The sequence below is a fragment of the Hyla sarda genome, chromosome 3 (assembly GCF_029499605.1).
Source record: "Hyla sarda isolate aHylSar1 chromosome 3, aHylSar1.hap1, whole genome shotgun sequence".
NCBI classification, from domain to species: Eukaryota; Metazoa; Chordata; class Amphibia; order Anura; family Hylidae; genus Hyla; species Hyla sarda.
In genome coordinates this window covers 292633133-292658934 of record NC_079191.1, presented here as the reverse complement: position 1 = coordinate 292658934, position 25802 = coordinate 292633133, and the positions used below count along the sequence as shown (strand labels likewise).

At 41.7% G+C, this 25802-nt stretch overlaps 1 protein-coding gene across 25 annotated transcripts in view; it reads right to left on the bottom strand.

Moving 5' to 3' along the window:
* The window catches only part of AFDN (afadin, adherens junction formation factor), a 567513-nt gene that overhangs the window by 455287 nt on the left and 86424 nt on the right, over positions 1-25802 (bottom strand). For 15 of the 25 annotated variants that reach the window (XM_056566880.1, XM_056566881.1, XM_056566865.1 and 12 more), the window contains exons 2-4: positions 10246-10441; positions 9830-9945; positions 4066-4220 (exon numbers count right to left, since the gene is read on the bottom strand). In XM_056566880.1, coding sequence (XP_056422855.1) covers positions 4066-4220; positions 9830-9945; positions 10246-10441 — 467 coding nt within the window. The remainder of the gene's footprint in view (positions 1-4065; positions 4221-9829; positions 9946-10245; positions 10442-25802) is intronic. The other 10 variants (XM_056566890.1, XM_056566866.1, XM_056566872.1 and 7 more) reach the window with 3 other exon arrangements.

Below are 25802 nucleotides of genomic sequence, written 5' to 3'. Positions count from 1 at the left end.
ACTCGAGTGAACTCCCCCACCCGCAGTGGTCTTCAACCTGCGGACTTCCAGAGGTTTCAAAACTACAACTCCCAGCAAGCCAGGGCAGCCATCGGCTGTCCGGGCTTGCTGGGAGTTGTAGTTTTGAAACCTCCGGAGGTCCGCAGGTTGAAGACCACTGCGGCCTTCAACATCATCCAGCCCCCTCTCACCCCCTTTAGTTCTGAGTACTCACCTCCGCTCGGCGCTGGTCCGGTCCTGCAGGGCTGTCCGGTGAGGAGGTCGTCCGGTGGGATAGTGGTTCCGGGCTGCTATCTTCACCGGGGAGGCCTCTTCTAAGCGCTTCGGGCCCGGCCTCAGAATAGTCACGTTGCCTTGACAACGACGCAGATGCGTCGTTGTCAAGGCAACGGCTCTATTCCGGGCCGGAAGCGCAGAGAAGAGGCGCCCCCGGTGAAGATAGCAGCCCGGACCACCTCCTCACCGGACCACCTCCTTACCGGACAGCCCTGCAGGACCGGACCAGCGCCGAGCGGAGGTGAGTACTCAGAACTAAAGGGGGTGAGAGGGGGCTGGATGATGTTGAAGGCCGCAGTGGTCTTCAACCTGCGGACCTCCGGAGGTTTCAAAACTACAACTCCCAGCAAGCCCGGACAGCCGATGGCTGCCCGGGCTTGCTGGGAGTTGTAGTTTTGAAACCTCTGGAGGTCCGCATGTTGAAGGCCGCAGTGGTCTTCAACCTGCGGACCTCCGGAGGTTTCAAAACTACAACTCCCAGCAAGCCCGGACAGCCGATGGCTGCCCGGGCTTGCTGGGAGTTGTAGTTTTGAAACCTCTGGAGGTCCGCAGGTTGAAGACCACTGAGGGCGAATGATGAGAAGAGGATGATGAAGGGGGGGGGGGGGTGAGAGGATGATGAAGGGGGGGGGGTGCGGGGATGATGAAGGGGGGTAGGGATGATGAAGGGGGGGGTGTGGGATGATTACAAGGGGATGATGAAGGGGGGATGTGTGGGATGATAAGGGGATGTGTGGGATGATGACAAGGGGATGATGAAGGGGGGATGTGTGGGATAAGGGGATGTGTGGGATGATGACAAGGGGATGATGAAGGGGGATGTGTGGGATGATAAGGGGATGATGAAGGGGGATGTGTGGGATGATAAGGGGATGTGTGGGATGATGACAAGGGGATGATGAAGGGGGGATGTGTGGGATGATAAGGGGATGTGTGGGATGATGACAAGGGGATGATGAAGGGGGGATGTGTGGGATGATGACAAGGGGATGATGAGGATGTTAATGACGGGTCTGGATGATGACAGGGGGGGATGAGGTATTTCCCACCCTAGGCTTATACTCGAGTCAATAACTTTTCCTGGGATTTTGGGTTGAAATTAGGGGTCTCGGCTTATACTCGGGTCGGCTTATACTCGAGTATATACGGTAGTTCAAAGGGGTTATCCACCATAAGGTTATTTCAGTACGTACCTTGCAGACAATAATGGGCATGCTTAGGAAGGATCTGCGCTTGTCTTGGGGCTAAATGGCTATGTTGTAAGATTACCTTAACACTGTGGCTAGCTGTTTGTGAACTGGTATTTCCAGTTTGACTTTTCTTTTTTATTTTACTACAAATCCCACAATTTCATCTTCCTCCCTCCCACACATCAGCCACCCCACCCATTGAAACATAAATGAGCTGCATGAATTCAAATCAGTGTGGTTTTGAATCAGGGTGCTTACAGCTGTTGCAGATTGATATCCCTCCCACCAAGAGATCCCTCCGCCCATTGAAGCAGACAGGCTCCCTGTAATCAGCTGACTAGTGAAAATCACAGAAGAGTTGTGAGAAAACCGTAACACACAGGTACAGACACTATATTATGAACTACACTAACTTTACAGCCACTGTAGTCAAATAAAAAAAAAAATCCTAGAATTCCCCTTTAATAGTTCAGACAATTATGCACGCAGACAATTTTATTCTATTTACAGTGTTTTATTTGAAAAAATGGGAAAAAGGGGGAGGGGGTGATTTAAACATATATTTGTAAAAAAGTGTTTTTTTTTATTTATTTTTTTTTACACCTAGGGGGTCACATATTGCTTACATAGATCAATGTAATGCTACTGCATAGTTGCTTAATTTTTATTATTTTTCTTTTATGTTATTATATATTTAAAGTTGTATACCTCTGTGTAGCTGTTAATGGAAATGCAATTTTATCATGACTCTACAAGAAGCAAATTTTGGACCTCCCTGGCACCATCAGCCCGCATGGTGGACCAAGGGCCCTCACCAGTCTCTGCTCTTCAATCTACTTATCCATGCTGCCTTAGCAGCATACAGAAGCAGAGCACTGATAACACTGACCAATGCTATGCTACAGCATATCTTTGAACAGTGTTTGCAGGTAATAGTCCACTATGAGACTTGTGGGAAGAAAAGAAAAAGAAAGTTGAAATAAATGTAAATAAGCCTCTTCTCTATTAAATGTTTAAATCTTTCCAATTAAAAAAAAAATTTGAAATAAAAACAAACAAACATTGGTATTGCCATGTACAGAAATATCTGAATTATTAAAATATACCATTGCTAAAACTGTATAGTAAATGACGTAAAAAAAATTCTAAAGTCTAGAATTTTTGCTTTTTGGTCACTACATATACAAAAAATGTATAAATAAATAAATAGTGATCAAAAACGTCACATCAAAACAAAAATTATACCAATTAAAACTTCAGATCCCTGCAGAAAAAAAGGAGACCTCAGGCAGCCCCATATACTTAAAAATAAAAGTGCTATAGGGGTCAGAAGAGAACAATTTTCAGCATACCATCTTCTTACAAAAAGTTAAAGGGGTACTCCGGTGCTTAGACATCTTATCCCCTATCCAAAGGATAGGGGATAAGATGCCGGACTGCGGGAGTCCCGGCGCTGGATAGGGGATAAGATGTCTAAGCATCGGAGCACCCCTTTAATTCTATTTAAATAGTAATATAAAACAAAGCCTATACAAGTTAAGTATCACTGTAATTGTACTGGCCTACAAAATTAAGATAACGTGTCAATATAACAGTGAAGTGCACTGCCTACAAACGAGATCACCCAAAATTGCGTACAGTTTTCAATCAACAAATTTATTTTCCGCTTCACTGTAGTAAAATGAATGATTCCATACATAGAAATAGGAGGGTTCAACTACAATACTACAACGGGGTGCCACTCAGTGAAAACATTTACAACCTCCTTTCCAAAAAAAAGCAACCACTGAATATAGAGTGCACACCACTAAATTGACAATCACATGATTTTATTATTACACATCAAGGACAACATTCATAATGGTCACATAGACAATTAAAAACATAAAAAATGCTCCTAGAGAGCCACAACACTATCTCGGGGCAGGGCCATGAACCCCCACTCCCCAGATATGACCCCAAACTGCTACCGAATAATAAATCATAAAATGCTCCCATTTGATATGCTGCATAAATATGGCACAACACACAAATTAAATAAATATGTGATTATAAATACCTAGGGTTGTGCAAGTATAAAAAGCGATATGTGCAATCCTATTCAAGGCTATTCAACGTTCCTTTGCAAGTGACTTCCTCAGGAGAGTGGGGGTTCATGGCCCTGCCCCGAGATAGTGTTGTGGCTCTCTAGGAGCATTTTTAATGTTTTTAATTGCCTAAGTTACCATTATGCATGCTGTCCTTGATATGTAATAAAATCATGTGATTTAGAGAGTCAATTTAGTGGTGTGCACTCTATATTCAGTGGTTGCTTTTCTTTGGATAGGAGGTTGAAAAATGAATGATGTCACATCAAAGTACAAATGGTGCCGAATAAAACAGATCCTCATATGGCCCTGTAGGTGGAAAATGTAAAGACTGATGGCTATTAAAATGAGAGTAGGAAAAGGCAAAAATTAAAATTAGCTGCATCCTCAATGGGTTAATATAAAAACTTGATTTAAACAATAGATCATGCATTGAGGACACGTTCTCTTCAAGTAATTGTTAAATCAAATTACTGCAACACAAGAATAAAATAAACAAAAAATATACTTACAAGTCATCTTTTGGCTGCTGTCCATCTTGACTATCAATGGCTAATTTTATTGCTTCTTTTTCACGTCTCTTTTTCTCCCTCTTTTCTTTCTTAGAAAGGGTCCTCTTAAAATTCTGTATTACACCCTCCTTTTCAGGCCCATTACTCTGAGCCTTCTAGAATTAAGCAGAAGTACAAATGTTATTGCCCCAGTAGGAAGTTCATTGATACTATCATAAAAGTATCTTTACAGTTTTACACTTTAAATACAGCACCACTATGCATGGCTTTAATGACCGAACAGGAAAGAAAACGGGAAACTATTCTAACCTTAACTTTACAGCCACATTTAGTACATTTACACTCTTGCTACTGATGTTGAGTGCACTTAAGCGCAAAAAATAAAAATTGAAAAAAATAAAAATAAAACATCACCCCGTTTCTCATTTTACAAATAAATAAAATCCAAATAGTAAAATAAAACAAACTAACAAATCCTACACAAAGAAAAGAAACCACTTTTGGCACAGCCACTGCTTTAAGAAGCCTCTGCACACTGAATACAGGCGTGGGTGTTCATGCCGATCATCGGGTGCTCAGCCTGGACAGTAGATAAATCCACAAAGCAAAAGAGGATGTAAAAATGGAAGGCGGCACTCACCAGGTTCGTAGCAACAAATCTTTTTTCAAACACAACCCCCCCCCCCCCCACACGTGACCCCATTTTGCAAACTACACCCCTCATGGAATGTAATAAGGGGTGCAGTGAGCATTTACACCCCACTGGTGTTTCACAGATCTTTGGAACAGTGGGCTGTGCAAATGAAAAATTTAATTTTCATATTCTCAGAAATTAACCCTTTCCTTAACTACATAAAGGGATATGTCCACTTTGTCGATGACATTTTCATAATGTGGTCCACTACAGAAGCTGATTTTGCTAACTTTGTACAGTTTAGCAATATTGTCAATGACATGAATTTAAACTTTACTTTCAAGACTAGTGCTACACTGTGTTCAGTACCTTAGGAGAAGAGGGCCTCATGACATCAGGTTTCAGAAAACCTACATCGAGTGATTGATCACATGATTAAAGTTCATGCAGGAAACCCCCTTACATTAAAGTTCTTCGGTATTGAAAGGATGTATCCAAGGGATGGTATAGACAGACGCAGAGCACTGCGGCAAACGAAGGCATGCTAAATCATGAGCACTAATGCGCAAAGTAACCTCGGTTTAAAAGACAAGCTAGACTTCAGTATTTTTTTATGATTATTATATTTGCCACAGTTGTGTACCCAGCTTGTTTCTTTGAATATTGATATGTACTGTAGGTAATTATGCATTTGCACTGAGTTTCAGGAACGACCACCCACTGGTGGAGCCTCACAGGTATTTACCTGGTGAGCCTTCAGTGGACGTGACAGTCTGATGAAGTACGGAGGTTCAATACAGCTGTGACCACGCTGGGTCAACCGGCATCCATGTCTTCCTGAGTTTTAGGTTTGACACTGCACCGTTTTGTTTTGAATAAAGAAGATTCATTGCTACGAACGTGGTGAGTGCCAGGTTCTACATCTTTTGCTTTGAAAAAATAAAATCATACCTAACATATTTGCTAACACTGAGTAAGGCATTGTCCAAACTATTGAAATAGCTAGTTACACTTACCTCTCCCAGTCCAGTGTCTATGCTCTGTTCCACCCTGGTGCTTTTGTTTGCTTATCACAATGAAATTCTTAATCACTGAGGTTGTAGCTGGTTGACTGTAGCAGGATCAGATTATTATCAGAAGAGGCGGGACAGTGCATCAGGTCAGGACAAAGCAAAATATCAGAAAATAGTGCCGATACTGCACTGGGAGAGGCATGTAAAGCCAGGTTTACATCAGCACTGGAGCGCCATTCAAATGAAGTACTTAAGCACAGAAAAACAGTACTGCAGGTCAGTTTTTCTCTCAAATTAAAGGGGTACTCCGCCCCTAGACATCTTATCCCCTAACCAAAGGATAGTGGGTAAGATGTCAGATCGCGGGGGTCCCACCGCTGGGGACCCCCGGGATCTACCATGCAGCACCCACCTTTACCGGCTTCCAGAACCACTGGAGGTCCTCGGGCTGAGTCCATCTCGACCACGAGGACGGAGCATAATGACATCATGGCTCTGCCCCCGTGTGACATCACGCTCTGCCCCCTCAATGCAAGTCAATTGGAGGGGCGTGACAGCTGTCACGCCCCCTCCCATAGGCTTGCATTGAGGGGGTGATGTCACACGGGGCGGAGCCGTGACGTCACTATGCTCCGTCCCCGTGATCGCCAGTAATCAGAACCGGAGCGAACACGCTCCGGGGACTGATTCTAAAGGGGTGCAGGACCCCCGCAATCAGGCATCTTATCCCCTATCCTTTGGATAGGGGATAAGATGTCTTAGCACCGGAGTACCCCTTTAACCCCTAAAAAACAATGGACACCAAACAGAAACCCGACAGACCCCATTCAAAGTCAATGGAAACTGTCCGTTATGTTTGTCACCAGAACAGACTATCATGGAGTCCCTGAATGGAGCTCAGATGCAGATGTGGAATGTGGACCTGGCTTCAAGCATAGTTATTTTACAGCTCGATTCCTGCAATTGCATTACTATTTTTTTTTTTAACAAATTGGACAACCATTTAAAAAGCGTTATCCGGGAATAAAAAAATTTTTTTAAAAACATCTGTGCTCAGATTGTGCGTAGTATTACAACTTTGCTCTATTCACTGGAACTAAGCTGCAATACCAAATACAACCAGAGGACAGATGTGGAGCTGTTTTTCAACAAAATTTTTTTTCTAATCACGGATAACCCCTTTACCTTTTTCACTTGTATGAGAATTAAGTAATCGAGCACACTTGCCTGCCATGAAAACTCATTGGCAGCACACAATGTTGGAGTAGATGGAACAGATGAGGGTGACCTAGAGAGTCTAATCCCACTGTCTAACCCCTGTGATGCCACGGTCAACAGCAACAGAGCATCTAAAAAAATTCTGTTCAGTTAGGATGTCTGCAGTTAGTCACAATCGCCAGTGAAAGGGTCACAACCGATTGTGGGCAAAAGAGTGGCCAAAGTTCCTGTGTCAGCTATATTTAAGGTACATTTCACTAAGTGCATAATTACTGTCAAGTAGCGCGTCTGATACTTCGGACGTGACATCAGCTGAAATGATCCATTTCTGATCACAAAAAATGCCAATGACAATACTCACATAAAGCTTAAAGGGTACCTCTCATCAAATAAACTTTTGATATATTTTAGATTAATGAATGTTGAATAACTGTCCAATAGCATGTTAATGAAAAATATGCTTCTTTCTATTGTATTTTTCCCGATCAGTCCTGTCAGCAAGCATTTCTGACTCATGCTGGAGTCCTAAACACTCAGAGCTGCCAGCCTGCTTTGTTCACAGCCAAACAGGCTGTGAACAAAGCAGGCTGGCAGCTCTGAGTGTTCTCCTTTGTGAACAAAGCAGACTGGCAGCTCGTAGTGTTTAGGACTCCAGCATGAGTCTGAAATGCTTGCTGCCAGGACTGGTAGGGAGACCCCTAGTGGTCATTTCTTCAAAGTGGAAAATTAAATAGAAAGAAGCATATTTTTTTTAATAACATGCAATTGTAAAGTTATTCTGCATACATTAATCTATAATATATCAAAAGTTTTTTTGATGAGAGGTACCCTTTAAGCAATTTTCCCTCATTTTCCTTGGAGTAATCTAGTATTTTTCACTTAAAGGGGTATTCCAGGCAAAAACTTTTTTTTAAATATCAACTGGCTCCGGAAAGTTAAACAGATTTGTAAATTACTTCTATTAAAAAATCTTAATCCTTCCAATAGTTATTAGCTTCTGAAGTTTTCTGTCTAACTGCTCAATGATGATGTCACGTCACAGGAGCTGTGCATGATGGGAGAATATCCCCATAGGAGCTGCACAGCTCCCGGGACGTGAGTCATCAGAAAGCAGTTAGACAGAAAACAGCAACTCAACTTCAGAAGCTAATAACTATTGAAAGGATTAAGATTTTTTTTATAGAAGTAATTTACAAATCTGTTTAACTTTCCGGAGCCAGTTGATATATAAAAAAAAAAAGTTTTTGCCTGGAATACCCCTTTAATATGTATTATACTAAAGAGCATGAGAAGATAGATATTTTTAACGTAGACCCTGTGTGCATCCAAATCACTAAATACAATGGCACATACATCAAAATGTATGAGAGAAAAACTGGAGTGATTTTCTTATAACAACCAATCACAGCTCAGCTAACGGTTGCTATTGGAAAATCACTCCAGTTTTTTTCTCACAGTTTGATAAATTTGGGCCAATGCCCCTTAAGATCCTTTTCAAAATCAGATAGGGGATAACTTCTTAAGATAGTTATTAATAACTATCTATAGAATAGGGAACAACAAGATTATCAGTGGGGGTCTGGCCACTGGATCCCACACCTATCCTGAGAACGCCAACAAAAATTGTCCCGGGAATGAACGGAGTTTACCAGGAATATGCATCCAAAACACCATTTGTTTTCTAATTTAAATACACAAAAATGGAAGAGAAGTAATTTTGAAAGTTTGCCATATGTTCCAGAAGTACATAGGCCTTCATTTAACCTCCCTGGCGGTATGATTGTCTGGAAATTTGTACCAAAAGCGGTACAATTTTTTGCACTGAAATTCACATCTCCCCCTGCCCATTTCACATCCCCCCCCCCCCCCCCCCGTCACATTCCTCTCCCCTCCCCCCCCTCGTCACATTCCCCTCCCCCCCTCGTCACATTCCCCTCCCCCCCCCTCGTCACATAACCCCCCCTTCTTCACATTCATCCCCCCCCCCCCCCTTCTCACCTTCTTGTCCTGCAGCAGCATACACTGGGTTTGCCGGGCAGATTTCAAACCTAGTGTATTTGCTGCAGAACAAGCCGTTTCCCCTTCAGCCAATCCCAGGCTTTACACCACTACATCTCGGTCCCTGAAGATGTCGTTCCCCTCCGTGCACTCTGGTCCTGTAAGATGAATAGTGAAGAGAGCAGGGACCAGAGCGCACGGAGGGGAACGACATCTTCAGGGACCGGGATTAGGTAAGCAAAGTTTTTTTTTTATTTTACTCCTTTTTTCTTTTACACTTAGCTCAGTGTTTTTCTAACAGGGTGCCTCCAGCTGTTGTGAAACTACTACTACCAGCATGCCCGGACAGCCTTTGGCTGTTCGGGCATGCTGAGAGTTGTAGTTTTGCAACAGCTGGAGGTCCCCTGGTAGGGAAACACTGACTTTTAGTATTTTTCTTTACCTGCTCTGGCCGGCCCCCGCAACGGGAGCCGACCAGAGCATATAATCGCATGTTTTCCTGGGGGCCGCATCGCTATATCGCATTGCTTTTGCGATATATCGTGCAGCCCGGCCGGGAACTCTGCAATTCTACCCCGAGCGTGACTCGGGGTTACCGATCCTGGCAGGGAAAATTAACCCCGAGTCACGCTCGGGATTACCGCTCAGGAGGTTAATGGGGATTCTTTCAACATTTGACTTAAACCGTCGCTAAACAAAGAACTATTCTAATAAAGGGGACAATGCATGGACTACATTTTTTTACAATGCTGGTCTATGGTATAAAAGTTATGTAAGGGAATTTGTGTTGTCATACGTGAGGAGAGTCCTGCACGAAGGAGAAAAACAATAAAATGATGAAAACTAAAAAATTAATTCTTTTATTCATAATATGATGTGCAGTGAAGTATAGGGACAGTACCTTTGGAGGTATAATGTCATTTTCATTCTTGAGCACAAATCTTCCTTCCCTGTCATCCTTATTCCAGTTAAGTTGAACCACCAAAGGCTTCTCGTCAACATCAAGTCTTCTTTCTTCTTTAAGACATTGAACATTTAAAAGATCAATTAATAAAGAAAAAAAGAAACCTTTCCACGTGTTAAAGTTTTATCCCCACACCCCAAAAAAATGTGTGTGTGTTGAAACACAACATCCATTGTACCACACTGGAATAGACTGAGGATAAAAAATCTACAGGAAATATTCATGACACCTGGGATATTAGGTAATGTGTGCCCAACAAAACCAATCAATGCAGTAGGACAACTTTAACACGTGTTGTCTACATAGGTAAACTATAAACACCAGGGCTCATAAATACGGTATAATGCACTCACCTCCACTGACGTGAACTTCATATAAAGAGTATCGAGGAGAGGACAACATTCTCATGTCAGGCCGAAACTTCTCTGCCAAGGTTTCTATGACATCTTGCGTTGTGGCTGTGCTTGAAACTCTAATGCATTTTGTAGCAAAGTTTCCTGCAGCTTTGTCTTGGAAGTAAAACCTCATCACTCCATGGAACTCCAGGTCCTAAAACAGACAACACAAACAATGAAAATTCATGTTAAAATACATTAAAGATGAGCAGGTAGCACTTTTGTTACAGTTAAAAGCTCCAAAATGAAAAAAAAAAAAAAAAGTGAAATATCAAATTTGAGCAAAGTTCTCCATTTCATTATTTATATCTTTTTCATACACAGAAATTATATCTGTAGTGCCATAGGTCTAAATCCTTCATGGTGACCTGCATAAATAGTATGATGAGCAGCAGAATGGCAGGTAAGATTCAATGCTAGTACGGAAATTTTCTTTAGCAGACGCTACAGGATTTCTGCAGGTAAAATCAACAGCAGCAAGTCTGTGGATTTCGTGCTTCAGATTTTGGTGCAAAATATGTAAGCCAAACACAGATGTGTTCCTTTGCAACCAACATCCAACCTGTAGCTAGCCAGCTTTCTCCTACCAAAAATCAGGGTGTAGCCATCTTTTTCGAATGCCTACGTAGGACAGCTTTCTTGCCATTCTTAATATGATTAGGTTTCCACGAAAGTATCTGCATATTCTCCTTCAGCAGATCTGTGCAGTATCTTAGCAATAACCTTGCTTGTAACCCATCATCCTGATTGCCAAGTCATCTGCCACATAGTTTGAGCAGTTACCAATATGGTGGCACCATGCAGACCGGGCACAATTTTCTGGCTGGTGCTCATAAAATTGCAAGCTCTTCGTTATCTTCCTGCAATCCATCCCAGGAACCTTTTCTCACATGGTAGTAAGGTCCTAGAACCAGCTGCTTTCCTGTCACAGTCACTTTACACCTCAACAGCTATAATCTTCTGGAAGCAGGGGTGAAAGCATACCCCATGGGAAGATACCCAAGTAAATATTTAGGGCAGGGACATGCTATGCTGTGAACGAGAGATGAAAGGGGTACATACTCACCTGTCACTTTCCCACAGTTTCTCTCTTGTCCCCTGCAACTTACTTACTCTCAACTTCCACCACCCGCCCAGCCCATCATTGATTCTCTGAGATTATAGCTGCTGTGGGGTGAAGCGTGTGTGCCAGGAAAGTTTTAGACCGTAGGGCGTCAATTAGAGATGAGAGAACTTACAGTAAATTCGATTCGTCATGAACTTCTTGGCTCGGCAGTTGATCACTTATCCTGCATAAATTAGTTCAGCTTTCAGGTGCTCCCGTGGGCTGGATAAGGTGGATACAGTCCTAGGAGACTCTTTGCTAGGACTGTAGCCACCTTTTCCAGCCCACCAGAACACCTGAAAGCTGAACTAATTTTAGAACTGCCGAGCCAAGAAGTTCGTGACTAATCGAATTTACTGTAAATTCGCTCATCTCTAGCCTCAATCCCCTACTCCAGAAGCTCAGAGAGGAATAGAGCTCCTTCCTACTATATGGGAGCAGAGAGAGACCAACTACTTTATGGAGGCACAGAGGGGCATATCTACTATATGGCGACACAGAGGGGCCTTACGACTATATGGTGGCACTGAGGGGTGTTTGTATTGAGGTTAGGAATGTGCTGGGACAAGGGGTCTAAAATATTTGTCTGGCAGAGTCTGCAGAGACGAGTGGTTGCCAGGAGAAGTCCTTTTGATGGGCCGGGTAAGATTGAGAAGAAAAGGAAAAAAGGGAATGATTCAGATGAAAGACGACATCACATTGGATTCACTCTGAGAAGACATTCCTGTGAGTCACTTAATATTACTGCACTGCAATTGCTTACAGTTTGTAGAACCTATATAATGGGTCACTGTATGCTTGGGAATATTGGTCTAAGTGGGTTTTATTCTGTATGAATATAGTGGTGTTATCCAGAACGGGCAGCGGTGCCGATAGCCAGTGGGAGAGAAGGGCCAGCAGCAGGGCTCTAGACCCCAGGAAAGGCAGGGGGAGAGAAGCGGGCAGCAACGGCCTCTCTCCCCCTGCCTTTCCTGGGGGTGTATCGGGGTATACACGCGCACACACGCACCCTCATTTTACCATGGATTTTTGGGTAAAAAAACTTTTTTTTACCCAAATATCCTTGGTAAAATGAGGGAGCGTGTTATAGGCCGGTGCGTGGTATACCCCGATAAATACGGTATGTGAGGGAAATGATAATGTGGGGTCATTATGGGTAGAAATATATGGAGAGAAAACAATAAAATACTGATCGGGGTTAGCAATAAGCCACCAAATATAGTGGATGTAGCAGAGAATCTATTATTGAGGCGAATACATTAGGCAGGTAATCCGATATAATTTTGAAACTGAGACCTGTGACTCTCATAGGGGGAAACAGGTTTTTGGCTATAGCTATGTATCTGTCCCAAATCGTGCAGGACCCAACCAGAGGGGGGGGGGGGGGGGGGGAGGGTCTGGGGGCTCCATACTGGACTTGAAATTAAAGGGATTATCCAGGAATAGAAAAACAAAGCTAATTTCTTTCAAAAAACACTCCCCATCTGTCTTCAGGTTGGGTGTGGTTCTGTAGCTCAGTTCCATTGAAGTTATTGAAGCCAAGTTTTAATACCACACCCAACCTGGAGACAGATAGGAAGCGGTCTTTGAAAGAAAATCTCAGTTTTTCGATTCATGCATAACCCCTTTAAAATAGCAGCATTATTCTAATCCGGGAAAGCCCTTTTAATATAATATATTGGAATAATGTTGTAAAAGCAAGAGTACAGACACGAAATGGAAGATTTTGAAAAATTCATACTGTGGGAGGTAAACACCTTATGGAAATAAAAGGGTCAGGAACAGGAGAAAGCAATTGGATTGTGGATGAATAAAAACTGAAATGAGGAAAATGCCAAAAAAAAAAAGGCATTTAACCCTGCTTTGCTGTACTAAGGCCTAATGCAGCCTACAGGGCAAACGATAAGTCAACAAGCCAGCAGCACTTTGTTCCCTTGGCACTTGCATGCACATCCTAAGGATGCTCTTATAGTTGAAAGTGGCACTTGCCCTGGATTCCCAGAGCTAGCAATCACCAGAAACTGCAAAATATTAACAAATAGGTTGGGCTTTAGTTACCTGTTACTTCCAAAATTCTCCCTCCCTCCCTCTCTCTAAACTAAAATACAAATGCTGGAAATAAGGAGTACTATAGACAGACGACAGGAGGAAATGAGATGTGAGCGTCTAAAGAAATATACCAACCCAACAGTCCTACATTTATCTCCTTCACCTACAAAAAATCAAGCATAAGAGAACTATCCATTCTTACTGTACATGAGGAGTCCCTCTTGTAGAATAATGTGAAATCTAAGCAGGAAAACACTGTCTCAAACAAACAGCAATTCAGAGATAGCAACAACCACATAAATAATCATTACGATTGAAAACACAAAGTTCGGTCAACAACAATCACTGGACCTTTTCCTCAAACCATATGAAATACTGCAGGATTTGCACGATGATGATTTTTTTTAGTTCAACACGAAAGCAAAAAAAGATGGACCACTTCACCTCATGAAAACCAACAAAAATAAAGAACATAAGCATAGTCTGAAGAGGAAAAACGGAGGGTAGATAACGAGCATGCATACAAATTGATGGTAACGTCGCCAATATAAAGATTTTCTTTCTTTCCAACCATAAGCTGATGCCCTATGAAATGTACCTCCTGGAGAAAAGACTAATTTTGCCCATAAAATAAACCAGATGATTTTACCCTTTTTCTGGATTTACATAATTATATGAGAAAGCTAACACTTCATAGGCATTTCCAATTGCAAGCCACCTCTTCAACACCTGCTATTACAGAAACTCCAGATACAGAGCCATATACTCTAAACAGTGAGAATATCCCAAACATTAGGAAAGAGAAATCAGCAGGTGTTAATCCATAAATCAAAAACAAATCAAAAACTTTTACCCCACATATAGCCAGGGCCATTTAATAAAAACAATCCAAGATCTGGTGGCATCAGACATATATAAAAAAAAAAAAAAATCAAATCAAAAAAAGCCCCGGACCACAAAGAGGGAAGACTCTTCAAAAAAGAAAGAATAGCTTTGAAAACCCTGAAGAAAACCCTGTAATTAGAGCCGCAGACAAAGACGGCAGGATCGTCATCCAAAAATTACTCAAGATTACCATAATGAGGCTCTCAAAATTTTGGAAGATGCAAACTACTATAGAAAGCTCAGTACGGATCCATACCTAGTCTACAAGAAAGAATCTGTATACTAGTAAAAAAAAAAGCATACAATAATAACATTATAAATAAAGAAGAAAATAAGTTTTTCATCATGCCAAATCCATCACAACCATTTTACTATCACCTTCCAAAAATACATAAGAACCCTGAGAACCCCGTCGTACGATTATAAAGCGGGCATAAACAGATTATGTCCAATCTTTCCCACTATCTGGACCTCATCCTGCAGGGGCATGATAATATCAGGCATGATATCGGACTAGCTTGCATTGGCGAAGTCTTATCCAAAGACTCTTCTATACCCGTTATGCAGAAGCAATTTCTACTGGAATGCCTTGAAATCATTCTAACCAATAACTTCTTTCACTATGATGCAAATTTAGTAATGAGAAACTTTGAGGACAAATTCATTAGCTCACATGATCTCTTTAAGAAGTATGTCATACTCTATAGAAGATATATTGATGACCTCTTTTTACTTTGGAATGGCCCAGATTATCTGATTGATCAATGTATAAAAGCAATCAATCAATGAATATCAGCGGGGCTTTTCACTTCACATTTCTCAAGAGAATTTTTTTTTTTTTTTTTTTATTAAAGAATGTAGACTCAAACAGCTACCTCTTTCAATAGTGGACATCTGAAGAAATGGCGAATGAACGTTCCATTCCGCCAGTTTAAAAGAGTGAGGAAGAAATGTTCCAATTATTTTCACATCCTGCTTTTATATATGTATTGCTCCCCCCATTATTATTATTATATATGGTTGCAGTATCATTATTATACTAAACAATATAATATAATATTATATATATATATATATATATATATATATATATATATATATACACACACACACACACACACACACACGGGGTCAGTATTTTCCTCAGGGAGAGGCACTACTTCTGGTTTAAAAACTGAAATTCAAGTAGGCCATTTAGCACTCGGCGGGCTTCTGGGTACAAAAACATGCAAATTAGCTCACCACACCACCTTCACAGGCAGTGTGTCCTGCAAAACAGCTCAGGCTCCGTTAAGAAGTCTTAGAACTGATTGGGATTTATGCCAAGCCAGAACTCTCTCTCCAGAAGGAAAGAGGACCCATCTGCAGACAGCTGTTTCGGGGTGCTTGCCCCTCGTCAGTACAGAGCAGGGTAATCTGGCTTGGCTGGGTGTGAGAGGCTTAGTTTATATATTAGTTTACATCTTACACACACACACACATATTTTATATATATATATATATATATATATATATATATATATATATATATATATATATACACACACACACACAAAAAAATGTATACCTTTTTTATTGGACAAAATTTAGTAGAGTCAAGCTTTCGGGATTCCTCCTTTTATCAAGTCAAAAGCAAATCTAAGCTCACAAGCCGAAGACACAGGTTACATCTCACAAATATGCAGGGGTTAAGACTATCGATGTGGAGAATTCACACTAGGATAGGCCATAAATTGTCCAGCTATGGACAAGAACATATGGGGAGATTTATCAAAACCTGTCCAGAGGAAAAGTTGCCCAGTTGACCAAAGCAACCATTCAGATCACTTCTTACATTTTGCAGAGGCCTTGTTAAAAATGAAAGCAAGCAAGCTAATTGGTTGCTATGGGCAACTGGGCAACTTTTCCTTTGAACAGGTTTTGATAAGACTCCCCTATAGACTACATAGATAAGGATGAGAAAAAGGGGTAGGGAGGGGGGAGCAGAGGACAGACTGGTAATTAACCCCTTAAGGACCCAGCCAATTTTCACTGTAGGACCCGTACATTTTTTGCACATCTGACCACTGTCAAATTAAGCATTAATAACTCTGGAATGCTTTTAAACTTTTATGCGAATTCAGAGATAGAAAATGTCACGAATAAACTACTTTATGTAAGTGGTAAAATTTTGTCGGTACTTGCATAATTTCTTGGTGAAAAATTCCAAAATTTGATGAAAAAATTTAAAGGAGCGACAGTGGGATTTTGGAGAGTGAGTTTTTTTTAAATGGTTTTTGGGGGGCATGTCACATTTAGGAAGCCCCTATGTTGCCAGAACAGCAAAAAAGAAGGCACGTAACAAGAGTGTTCAGTGAGCCCTAACACCACACAGGTGTTTGACGACTTCATTAAAGTTAGATGTGTGAATTATTATTCTTTTTTCACTAAAATGCTAGTTTTACCTCAAATTTACAATTTTTACAAGGGATAATAGGAAAAAATGCCCCCTAAAATTTGTAACCCCATCTCTTCTGAGTATGGAAATACCCCATGTGTGGACATCAAGTGCTCTGCTGGCTAACTACAATGCTCAGAAGAGGAGCGCCATTGAGCTTTTGAAAAAAAAATTTGGAATGGAATGGAAGTCAGGGGCCATGTGCGTTTACAAAGTCCCCCGTGCTGCCAAAACAGTGGACCCTCACACGTGACCCTAATTTGGAAACTACACCCCTCACAGAACTTAAGGGGTGCACTGAGTATTTACACCCCACTGGCGTTTGACAAATCTTTGGAACAGTGGGCTGTGCAATTGAAAAACTACACTTCATTTTCACGGACCGCTGTTCCAAAAATCTGTCAAACACCTGTAGGTGTAAATGCTCCCTGTACCCCTTATTACATTACATGAGGGGTGTAGTTTCCACAATGGGGTCAAAAGTGGGGGGGGAGTCCAGTGTTCTGGCACTATGGGGGCTTTGTAAACACACGTGGCCTTCAATTACAGACAAATTTTCTCTTCAAAAGCCCAATGGCGCTTCTTCAGAGCATTGTAGTTTGCCCGCAGAGCACTTTACATCCACACATGGGGTATGTTCTTCCTCAGAAGAAATAGGGTTACAAATTTTGTGGGGCTTTTTTCCTATTTTCCCTTGTGAAAATGAAAAATTTAGGGTAACACCAGCATTTTAGTGAAAAAAAAATTTTTCTTTATTTTTCCATTCAACTTTGAAGAATTTTCATTAAAACACCTGTGGGGTGTTAAGGCTCACTATACCCCTTTTTACGTTCCGTGAGGGATGTAGTTTAAAAAATGGGGTCACATGTGGGTATTTTTTTTTATGCGATTATGTCAGAACTGCTGTAAAATCAGCCACCCCTGTGCAAATCACCAATTTAGGCCTCAAATTAACAGTGCGCTCTCACTCCTGAGACTTGTTGTGCGCCCGCAGAGAATTTATGCCCACATATAGGGTATTTCTGTACGCAGTAGAAATTGCGTTGAAAATTTTGGGGGTCCTTTTTTCCTTTTAACGCTTGTGAAAATTAAAAGTATGGGACACCAGCATGTTATTGTAAAAACGTAAAAATAATGTTTACACTAACAAGCTGGTGTAGCCCACAACTTTTCCTTTTCATAAGGGAGTAAAAGGAGAAAAAGCCCCCCAAAATTTGTAGTGCAATTTCTCCCGAGTACGGAAATACCCCATATGTGGCCCTAAACTGTTTCCTTGAAATACGTCAGGGCTCCGAAGTGAGACAACGCCATGCGCATTTGAGGACTAAATTAGGGATTGCATAGGGGTGGACATAGGGGTATTGTAAGCCAGGAATTTCCAAACAGGGTGCCTCAAAGTAAAAAAAAAAAAAAAAAAAAAAAAAAAAAAAAAGCTAAATTTTTTTTTTTTCATCAAATTTTGGAGTTTTTCACCAAGAAATTATGCAAGTATCGACAAAATTTTACCACTAAAAAAAATAGAATATGTCACGAAAAAACTATATCAGAATCAGAATGAAAGCATCCCAGAGCTATTAATACTTAAAGTGACAATGGTCAGATGTGCAAAAAATGGCTGGGTCCTAAAGTGAAAATTGGCTGGGTCCTTAAGGGGTTAACCCCTTAAAGAACTCGGGGCTTTTCAGTTTTTGCATTTTCGTTTTTTCCTCCTTACTAGAGATGAGCGAACTTACAGTAAATTTGATTCGTCACGAACTTCTAGGCTCGGCAGTAAATTAGTTCAGCCTTCAGGTGCTCCGGTGGGCTGGAAAAGGTGGCTACAGTCCTAGCAAAGAGTCTCCTAGGACTGTATCCACCTTTTCCAGCCCACTGGAGCACCGGAAAGCTGAACTAATTTATGCAGGAAAAGTAATCAACTGCCGAGCCGAGAAGTTTGTGACGAATCGAATTTACTTTAAGTTCGTTCATCTCTACTCCTTACCTTTAAAAAATCATAACTCTTTGTAATGACATCAGTCATTTTACCCAAAAATCTACGGCGAAGTGGGGAAAAAAAATCATTGTGAGACAAAATTGAAAAAAAATTATGTCATTTTGTAACTTTTGGGGGCTTCTGTTTCTACACAGTACATTTTTCGGTAAAAAGGACACCTCTTTATTTTGTATGTCCATACGGTTAAAATGATACCCTACTTATGTAGGTTTGATTTTGTCATACTTCTATACATTTTCCTGCATGTAGTTTAGATTTTTTCCAGGTTTAAAATGGTCATCTTCTGACCCCTATAACTTTTTTATTTTTCCGCATATGGGGCAGTATGAGGGCTCTTTTTGCGCTGTGATCTGAAGTTTTTAGCGGTACCATTTTTGCATTGATAGTACTTATTGATCGCTTTTTATTCATTTTTTTCACGATATAAAAAGTGACCAAAAATGCACTATTTTGGAATTATTTTTTGCGCGTACGCCATTGACCGTGCGGTTTAATTAACAAAATATTTTTATAATTCGGACATTTTCGCACGCGGCGATACCACATATGTTTATTTTTATTTACACAGTTTTTTTTTTTCATGGGAAAAGGGGGTGATTCAAACTTTTATTATGGGAGGGGTTAAATGATCTTTATTCACTTTTTCTCACATCTTTTTGCAGTGTTATAGCTCCCATAGGGACCTATAACACTGCACACACTGATCTTTTACATTGATCACTGGTTTCTCATAAGAAACCAGTGATCGATGATTCTGCTGCTTGACTGCTCACACCTGGATCTCAGACGCTGAGCAGTCATTCGGTGATCGGACAGCGAGGAGGCAGGTAGGGATCCTCCGGCTGTCATGTAAGCTGTTTGGGATGCAGCGATTTCGCAGCGGCGATCCTTAACAGCTCCCTGAGCTAACCGGCATGGTTTCACTTTCAGTTTAGTTGAACGCCGCGTCTAAAGTGTTAATAGCGTGCGGCACCGCGATCAATGCCGCACGCTATTAGCCACGGGTCCCGGCCGTTGTTCGAGGCCGGGCCCGACCGGCTATGACGCGGGGTAGCAGACTCAGGACGTACAGGTACGCCCTGGGTCCTTAACAGGTTAAAGGGGTACTCTCCTGGAAAATAATAATAATAATTTTTTTTTTTTTTTTTACTGGTGCCAAGTTAAACAGATTTGTAAATTACTTCTAAAAATCTTAACCCTTCCAGGACTTCTCAGCTGCTGTATTTTCCAGAGGAAGTTCTTCTGTTTTTGAATTTCCTTTCTGTCTGACCACAGTGCTCTCTGGACAGTTTCTGAAATGGACAGTGGTGTCAGCAGAGTAGGAGCAAATCCCCATAGGAAACCTATCCTACTCTGGACAATTCCTAAAATGGACAGATGTGTCAGTAGAGAGCACTGTGGTCATACAGAAAGGAAATTCAAAAATAAATGAAATTCCTCTGGAAAATACAGCAGCTGATAAGTACTGGAAGGGTTAAGATTTTTAAATAGAAGTATTTTATAAACTTGTTTAACTTTCTGGCACCAGTTGATAAAAAAAAAAAAAAAAAAAAAAGTTTTCTAGGGAAGTACCCCTTTAACCCCTTGAGGACCAAGCCCATTTTTACCTTAAGGGCCAGAGCATTTTCTGCACATCTGACCACTGTCACTAAGCATTAATAACTCTGGGATGCTTTTACTTTTCATTCTGATTCAGAGATAGTTTTTTCGTGACATATACTACTTTATGTAAGTGTTAAATTTTTGTCGATACTTGCATCATTTCTTGGTGAAAAATTCCAAAACTTTATGAAAAATTTTGAAAATGTAGCTTTTTTTTACTTTGAAACTCTCTGCTTATATGGAAAATGGACATCCCAAATACATTTTATATATCATGTGATTAACATATACAATATGTCTACTTTATTTTGCATCATAAAGTTGACATGTTTTTACTTTTGGAAGACAGAGGGCTTTAAAGTTCAGCAACAATTTTCCAATTTTTCACAAAATTTTCAAAATCTCTATTTTTCAGGGACCTATTAAGTTTTGAAGTGGATTTGAAGGGTCTTCATATTAGAAATACCCAATAAATGACCCCAATATAAAAACTGCACCCTTAAAAGTATTCAAAATGACATTCAGTAAGTGTTTTAACCCTTTAGGTGTTTCACAGGAATAGCAGGAAAGTGAACAAGAAAATTCTAAATCTTCATCACACCACATGGCATACCATTTTGAAAACTACACCCCTCAAAGAATGTAAGAAGGGGTACTGTGAGCCTTAAAGGAGAGATCCAGTGGTGAAAAACTTATCCCCTATCCTAAGGATGGGGATAAGTTTCAGATAGCAGGGGGGGGGCCCCGACAGCCAGCGGGAAGGGAGCGTGTCGACCACCGGCACGAAGCGGTGGCTGACACTCCCCCTCAATACAACTCTATGGCAGAGCCGGAGCGCTGCCTCCCGCAATCTCCGGCTCCGCTTCGTGCGGTGGTCAACACGCCCTATCTGGCCAGCGAGCCGGGGCCCCGTACAGAGAGATGGGGGGGGGGGGGGCAGCGGTCGGACCCCCCCCGCGATCTGAAACTTATTCCCTATCCTAAAGGGATTACGTTTTTCACCACTGGACTACCCCTTTAACACCCCTCAGGTGTTTGACGACTTTTCGTTAAAGTTGGATGTGTAAATTCATTTTTCTTTTTCTTTCACAAAGATGCTGGTTTTTCCCCAAATTTTACATTTTGACAGGTGAAAGGAGAAAAAATCCTCCCAAAATTTGTAACCCCATCTCTTCTGAGTATGGAAATACCCCATATGTGGATGTTAAGTGCTCTGCGGGTGAACTAGAATGCTCAGAAGAAAAGGAGCACATTATGTCCACACATGGGGTATTTATATACTCAGTATATACTATAGTTTTTTTTTCCCCCTTTTACACCTTTTGAAAATGAAAAATTTGGGGATTACACCAACTTTTTAGTGAACTTTGCCAACTTTAATCAAAAATCCTTCAAATACCTGTGGGGTGTTAAGGCTCACTATACCCCTTGTTACGTTCAGTGAGGGGTGTAGTTTCCAAAATGGGGTCACATGTGGGTGTTTTGTTTTTTTGCATTTGTCAGAACCGCTGTAACGATCAGCCACCCCTGTGCAAATCACCTCAAATGTACATGGCGCTCAATCCTGAGCTACAAATTTTGGGGGTCTTTTTTTTCCTTTTACCATGCTGGAGTAGACCCCAACTTTTCCTTTTCATAAGCGGTGAAAGGAAAAAAAGTCCCCCAAAATTTGTAGTGCAATTTCTCCCAAGTATGGAAATACCCCATATGTGGCCCTAAACTGTTTCCTTGAAATACGACAGGGCTCCGAAGTTAGAGAGCGCCATGGGCATTTGAGGACAAAATTAGGGATTGCATAGGGGTGGACATTGGGAATCACTGGCGTAAAATACCCTTAACAGGGTGCCTCCAGCTGTTGCTAAATTCCCAGCATGCCTGGACAGTCAGTGGCTGTCCGGAAATGCTGGGATTTTTTATTTTGCAACAGCTGGAGGCTCCATTTTGGAAACACTGCCATACAATACTTTTTTTTTTTTTTTTTTATTGGGGGGGGGGGGGGGGACAGTGTAAGGGGTGTATATGCAGTGTTTTACCCTTTATTATGTGTAAGTGTAGTGTAGTGTTTTTAGGGTACATTCGCACTGGCAGGTTCCCGCTAGGAGTTTGCGCTGCGGTGAAAAATTTGATGCAGCCTAAACTTGAAGCAGGAAACTTACAGTAAACCCGCGTGTCTGAATGTACCCTGTACGTTCACCTGGGGGGCAAACCTACAGCTGTTTCAAAACTACAACTCCCAGCATGTACTGACATGTGCATGCTGGGAGTTGTACTTTTGCAACAGCTGGAGGCACACTGGTTGGAAAACCTTCAGTTAGGTTCTGTTACCAAACTCAGTATTTTCCGACCAGTGTGCCTTCAGCTGTTGCAAAACTACAACTCCCAGCATATACTGATCTTCGAAGGACATGCTGGGAGATGTAGTTATGCAATAGCTGGAGGTACACAACTACAACTCCCAGCATGCCGAGACAGCTGTTTGGGCAAGCTGGAATTTGCAGTTTTGCAATATTTGGAGGGCTACAGTTTTAGAGAACACTGCAAAGTGATCTCCAAACTGTGGTCCTCCAGCTGTTGCAAAACTACAAATCCCAGCATGCCCAGACAGCAAACCGCTATGTGGGCACGCCAGGAGTTGTAGTTTTGCAAGATCTGGAGGGCAACTGTTTAAAGACCACTGTATAGTGGTCTCAAGCAGTAGCCCTCCAGCTGTTGCAAAACTACATATTCCAGCATGCCCAAACAGCTGGAGGGCGACAGAGACCACTGTATAGTGGTCTCAAACCGTACCCTCCAGATGTTGCTAGGCAACTCGCCGGCTTCCGTACTATCCAGCCGCACGACTTCGCCGCGCGCCGACCTCCGTCGCCTCCTGTCTCCGTCACCCACCCGGATGCGTAAGTAGTTCTTAGACTCGTAATGACCCGGAATCGCACAAATCGCAAGTGTGAATACACTTGCAATCTGCCGCGATCGCCGAAATGGGGGGTCTGATGACCCCCCTGGGTGTTTGCACGGGATACCTGCTGAATGATTTCAGCAGGCATCCCGGTCCGATCCCGGCCCGGCGTTGACCGGAACTGCCCATGACATAACTGTACGTCATGGGTCCTTAAGACCCAGGGTGTCATGACGTAACGTTACGTCACGGGTCCTGTAGGGGGTTAAGCTGTTTTCTCCCAGCTAGACCATGTTTCTAGGACTGCACATGTGATCTCAACATAAAAACACAACCAGCTGCTGTATAACGATTTAAGGGTTTATCTAGGTTATTTTTTATACATATATATATATATATATATATTTATATTTATTACACCAAAAATATTGACCAATAGGGAACCTCTAAAACATAGCTTTTATTGCGTCTAGTAAAAATACACAGAGTTGCAAACAAATAAAAAAAAAAAAATAGAATAATAGACATCATACATGTCCACATGTTCAGGGTATAGTAGAAACCGCACATTCAATATCCACAATAGCTGAAGTCCATCTCCAAATCCAGTGCCAATAGCGTATTGAAAAATTATATGTAGTCAAGGTCACAGTTCACACAGTGTAGTTCCTGCCACATCAGGCAAAGTAAAACAGGCCACAGATGTACTAATTGCACTCCTCCATAGCCGATAACTTTCAGGCCGGTATAAGTTATCGGCTATCGGCCTGAAAGGTCACAGATTATCGGTATCGGCCCTAAAAAATCAATATCGATCGATCCCTAATATATATATTATACACACACACACACACACACACACACACACACATTTTATATAAACTGTATAAAAAACACATGGCATACTATTTTGCAAACTACACCCCTCAAGGCACGTAACAAGGGGTCCAGTGAGCCTTAACACCCCACAGGTGTTTGACAACTTTTCGTTAAAGTTAGATGTGTAAATGATTTTTTATTTTATTTTTTTCACTAAAATGCTAGTTTTCCCTCAAATTTCAAATTTTTACAAGGGGTAATAGGACAAAATGCCCCCCAAAATATGTAACCCCATCTCTTCTGAGTATGGAAATACCCCATGTGTGGACATCAAGTGCTCTGCTGGCGAACTACAATGCTCAGAAGAGAAGGAGCGCCATTGCGCTTCTGGGAAAAAAAATTGTAAACGCACATGGCCCCTGACTTCCATTCCAAACAAAGCCCCCCCGCGGTGCCAGAACAGTGGACCCCCCCCCACATGTGACCCCATTTTGGAAACTACACCCCTCACAGAATTTAATAAGGGGTGCAGTGAGTATTTACACCCCACTGGCGTTTGACAGATCTTTGGAACAGTGGGCTGTGCAAATGAAAAACTACATTTTTCATTTTCACGGACCACTGTTCCAAAAAATCTGTCAGACACCTGTGGGGCGTAAATGCCCACTGTGCCCCTTATTACATTACGTGAGGGGTGTAGTTTCCACAATGGGGTCATATGTGGGTATTTCTTTTTTTGCGATTATGTCAGAACTGCTGTAAAATCAGCCACCCCTGTGCAAATCACCAATTTAGGCCTCAAATGAACATGGTGCGCTCTCACTCATGAGCCTTGTTGTGCGCCCGCAGAGCATCTTACGCCCACATATGGGGTATTTCCGTATTCAGGAGAAATTGTGTTACAAATTATTATTTTTTTTTTCCTTTTACTGCTTCTGAAAATAAAAAGTATGGGGTAACACCAGCATGTTAGTGTAAATTTTTTTTTATTTTTTTTTTACACTAACAAGCTGGTGTAGCCCCCGACTTTTCCTTTTCATAAGGGGTAAAAGGAGAAAAAAAAAACCTAAAATTTGTGCAATTTCTCCCGAGTACGGAAATACCCCATATGTGGCCCTAAATTGTTTCCTTGAAATACGACAGGGCTCCGAAGTGAGACAGCGCATTTGAGGACTAAATTAGGGATTGCATAGGGGTATTCTACGCCAGTGATTCCCAAACAGATTGCCTCCAGCTGTTGCTAAATTCCCAGCATGCCTGGACATTCAGTGGCTGTCCGGAAATGCTGGGAGTTGTTGTTTTGCAACAGCTGGAGGCTCTGTTTTGGAAACCCTGCCATACGTTTTTATTTTTTATTTGGGGGGGGGGGGGGGAAAGAGTGTACGGGGATGTATATGTTGTGTTTTATCCTTTATTAGGTTTTATTGTAGTGTAGTGTTTTTAGGGTACATTCGCACTGGCGTGTTACAGTGAGTTTCCCGCTAGGAGTTTGCGCTGCGGCGAAAAATTTGACGCAGCCCAAACTTGAAGCAGGAAACTTACTGTAAACCTGCCCATGTGAATGTACCCTGTACATTTACATTGGGGGGGGGGGGGGGGGGGGGGGCAAACCTCCAGCTGTTTCAAAACTACAACTCCCAGAATGTACTGACAGACCGTGCAAGCTAGGAGTTGTACTTTTGCAACAGCTGAGGGCACACTGGTTGGAAAACCTTCAGTTAGGTTCTGT